Source organism: Sinocyclocheilus grahami, unplaced genomic scaffold, assembly GCF_001515645.1.
Source record: "Sinocyclocheilus grahami isolate Dianchi unplaced genomic scaffold, SAMN03320097.WGS_v1.1 scaffold707.1, whole genome shotgun sequence".
Taxonomy (NCBI): Eukaryota; Metazoa; Chordata; class Actinopteri; order Cypriniformes; family Cyprinidae; genus Sinocyclocheilus; species Sinocyclocheilus grahami.
The window spans coordinates 1,445,772-1,448,898 of NW_015505886.1; the positions used below are offsets into that span (position 1 = coordinate 1,445,772).

General features: G+C 39.0%; 1 protein-coding gene across 3 annotated transcripts in view; it reads left to right on the forward strand.

Annotated features, from left to right (window-relative positions):
- LOC107560019 (cytoplasmic polyadenylation element-binding protein 1-like) overlaps positions 1-3,127 on the forward strand; it is a 20,916-nt gene that overhangs the window by 11,393 nt on the left and 6,396 nt on the right. For all 3 annotated transcript variants that reach the window (XM_016244076.1, XM_016244078.1, XM_016244077.1), the window contains 4 exons: positions 563-699; positions 780-978; positions 1,976-2,070; positions 2,157-2,237. In XM_016244076.1, coding sequence (XP_016099562.1) covers positions 563-699; positions 780-978; positions 1,976-2,070; positions 2,157-2,237 — 512 coding nt within the window. The remainder of the gene's footprint in view (positions 1-562; positions 700-779; positions 979-1,975; positions 2,071-2,156; positions 2,238-3,127) is intronic.

A 3,127-nucleotide genomic window follows, 5' to 3' on the forward strand; every position in this document is an offset into this window, starting at 1 on the left:
AACATTTCCGTCACACGCTTGAGGTATTCAGCCAATCATAACGCACTGGATAGCTGGCCAATCACAGCACACCTCGCTTTTCAGACCGATGAGCTTTGTAAAAATCTATGCGTTTCAGAAAGGCGGGGCATAGAGGAGCAACAATAATGTACAGTATGTGGAAAATAATGTGTTTTTTGAACCTTAAACCGCATAAACACATTGCATTACACTAAATACACAAAATAATGTTCTTTTTAGCAACGTCATATGACCCCTTTAAATAAATTCCGTTATAATTCAAATTTATAATCTACCTTTAATAATAATAATCTACCTTGGTTTATACTCTAAGAAATTAGTTTTTTTGTGAAAAGTAAATTTTTTGGCCAATGAAGCTTTTAGCAATTATTTAAAATGCATGTGATCACTCTACACAATAATCTAGAAACAATGTGAATGAATACCACAACAGCTTAAGCAGCAAACTTTGCACAAAACAACATTTATGTCACTGCCGAAACTTTTGGCCATGACTGTATGTAATATGCTTTGTTTTCATGTCTTGTATGTTTTTGCATAGGTTATGTGTATCTGCTGTTTGACTGGGAGAAGTCAGTGAAGACGCTCCTGCAGGCCTGTACTCAGCACCGCCTGCAGTCTGACGATTATCTCGAGTTCTACTACAAACTGTCCAGCAGGCGGATCCAGAGCAAAGATGTGAGAATAACATGCACCTAAACATATACCATTATTGACCCCTGACCTTTGACCCCGCTCTCTCACTCGCTGTACTGCAGGTGCAGGTCATCCCTTGGGTGATCTCAGACAGCAATTTCATCCGATGTCCCTCCCAGCGCCTCTGCCGCAGTAAGACGGTGTTCGTGGGCGCCCTGCACGGGATGCTAAACGCAGAGGGTCTGGCCCACATCATGGACGAGCTCTTCGGAGGGGTCATGTATGCAGGCATCGACACAGACAAGCACAAATATCCCATAGGTCTGTGCATTCTCCTCTCATCTACACTGAAAAAATAGCTGTAGAATTTATACTGGCAACCAAAAGTTTGGAATCATTGGAATAATTTGGAATTATAATAAAGTTGAGAGTAGTCTATTGTGCTCACCAAAACTGCATTTATTTGATCACAAAATACAGTAAAAAGAGTAATATTGTAAAATATTATTACAATTTAAAGTAACTGTCTTCTATTGTAATATATTTTAAAATATAATTTATTCCTGTGATGCAAAGCTGAATTTTCAGCATCATTACTCCAGTCTTCAGTGTCACATGATCCTTCAGAAATCATTCTAACATGCTGATTTGCTGCTCAAGAAACCTTTCTTATTATTATCAATGTTGAAAATATGATAATATTCTTATGGAAACTGTGATACACTATACAAAAGGGGTACAATAAAAAAAAATAATAAATTAGTACTTTTATTCAGCAAGGATGCATGAAAAATTATTTCAAAGGAATGCTGTTCTTTTGATCTATTCATCTAAGAAGCCTGAAAAAAAGTATTACTGTTTCCACAAAAATATTAAGCTGCTAAAACAATGTTTTCAGCATTAATAATAATAATAACCATTATTAATAATTGAGCACCAATAATAAATGAGCAAATAAGCATATTAGAATGATTTCTGAAGGATCATGTGACTGGAGAGACACAAGACTGGAGTAATGATGCTGAAAATTCAGCTTTGTGACACAGGAATAAATTAAATTTTAAAATATATTACAGTATAAACCAGTTGTTTTAATTTTTATGATATTTCACAGTATTACCGTTTTTACTGTATTTTTGATTAAATAAATGCAGCCTTGGTACATGGTGCATGCCATTGGTAAATGCAGAAAATATAATTTTAAAAAATTAATTTACTACTTAAATTTTTTTTTTTTACAGTGTATATATACTGTATATATATATATTCTTACTATTTGTTTAGCCATAGAGTGAATGTATTGTGTTTGTTCATCTAGGCTCTGGCAGAGTGACGTTCAGAAGTCAGAGGAGCTACTTGAAAGCCGTGACTGCAGCGTTTGTTCAGATAGAAACCTGCAAGTTTAGTAAGAAGGTACAGAAGAGCAAAACTCAAATATGTCATATGCTGTGGGATCAGCCCTGTGTATCTCCCTCACTCTCTTTCTGTTCCCTCTGTAGGTCCAGATTGACCCGTATCTGGATGACTCCATGTGCCAAATATGTAACAGTCAGCCTGGGCCGTTCTTCTGCAGGGCTCAGGTAGGAATCACACACTGCACAGCATCATATCAAGTGTCACAGCTCAGTTCACTTAGCTTCAGTTTGATTCTTATGTCTCTTCACATGGTGTAATTTGACTTCAAACAAATGATACATTTTAGACATGCACCGATCAATCGGCCAGGGATCGGGCCGTTCTTCTGCAGGGCTCAGGTAGGAATCACACACTGCACAGCATCATATCAAGTGTCACAGCTCAGTTCACTTAGCTTCAGTTTGATTCTTATGTCTCTTCACATGGTGTAATTTGACTTCAAACTAATGATACATTTTAGACATGCACCGATCAATCGGCCAGGGATCGGAATCGGCCGATTTTCCTCATGATCGGCCCGGATCAGTGATCGGTCGGTCAGTCTCACTTCTTTCCGATCTCGAGCCGATCCGTTTTGTTACCAACGGCACAGGCAATAACGTCAGCCACGCATTCTCGCTCTCTTCTTGCCGACGACCCCTTCTCTCTCACACGTCTCATTCGCTCCGGTTAAATAGTGCTTGTATTGCGCATTATTGTAGTCATTCCCGCAGGTTTCGCGCTTATACCAAACGCGCGCGCACCACCACTGATTTATATTAGCGGAGCGCACAAGCCGCGTCTCAAACAGCTTGTGAGCCACAAATACCAAAATGAGTGGCTAACTGCGCTAAAATGTTCAAATACATACAAAATTATGTCAAAATGCCCATTTTGGCGAGTATCCAGTTAAACACAGTCAGTTTTGAAACGTTAAATAGTTGAGAAAGAGAACGCATGTTGTGTAACAGTATTGGGTTCGTGGATAAACTCTTAAAGCAGGGCTGTCCAAACTCGGTCCTGGAGGGCCGGTGTCCTGCAGAGTTTAGCTCCAACTTGCCTCAACACACCTGCC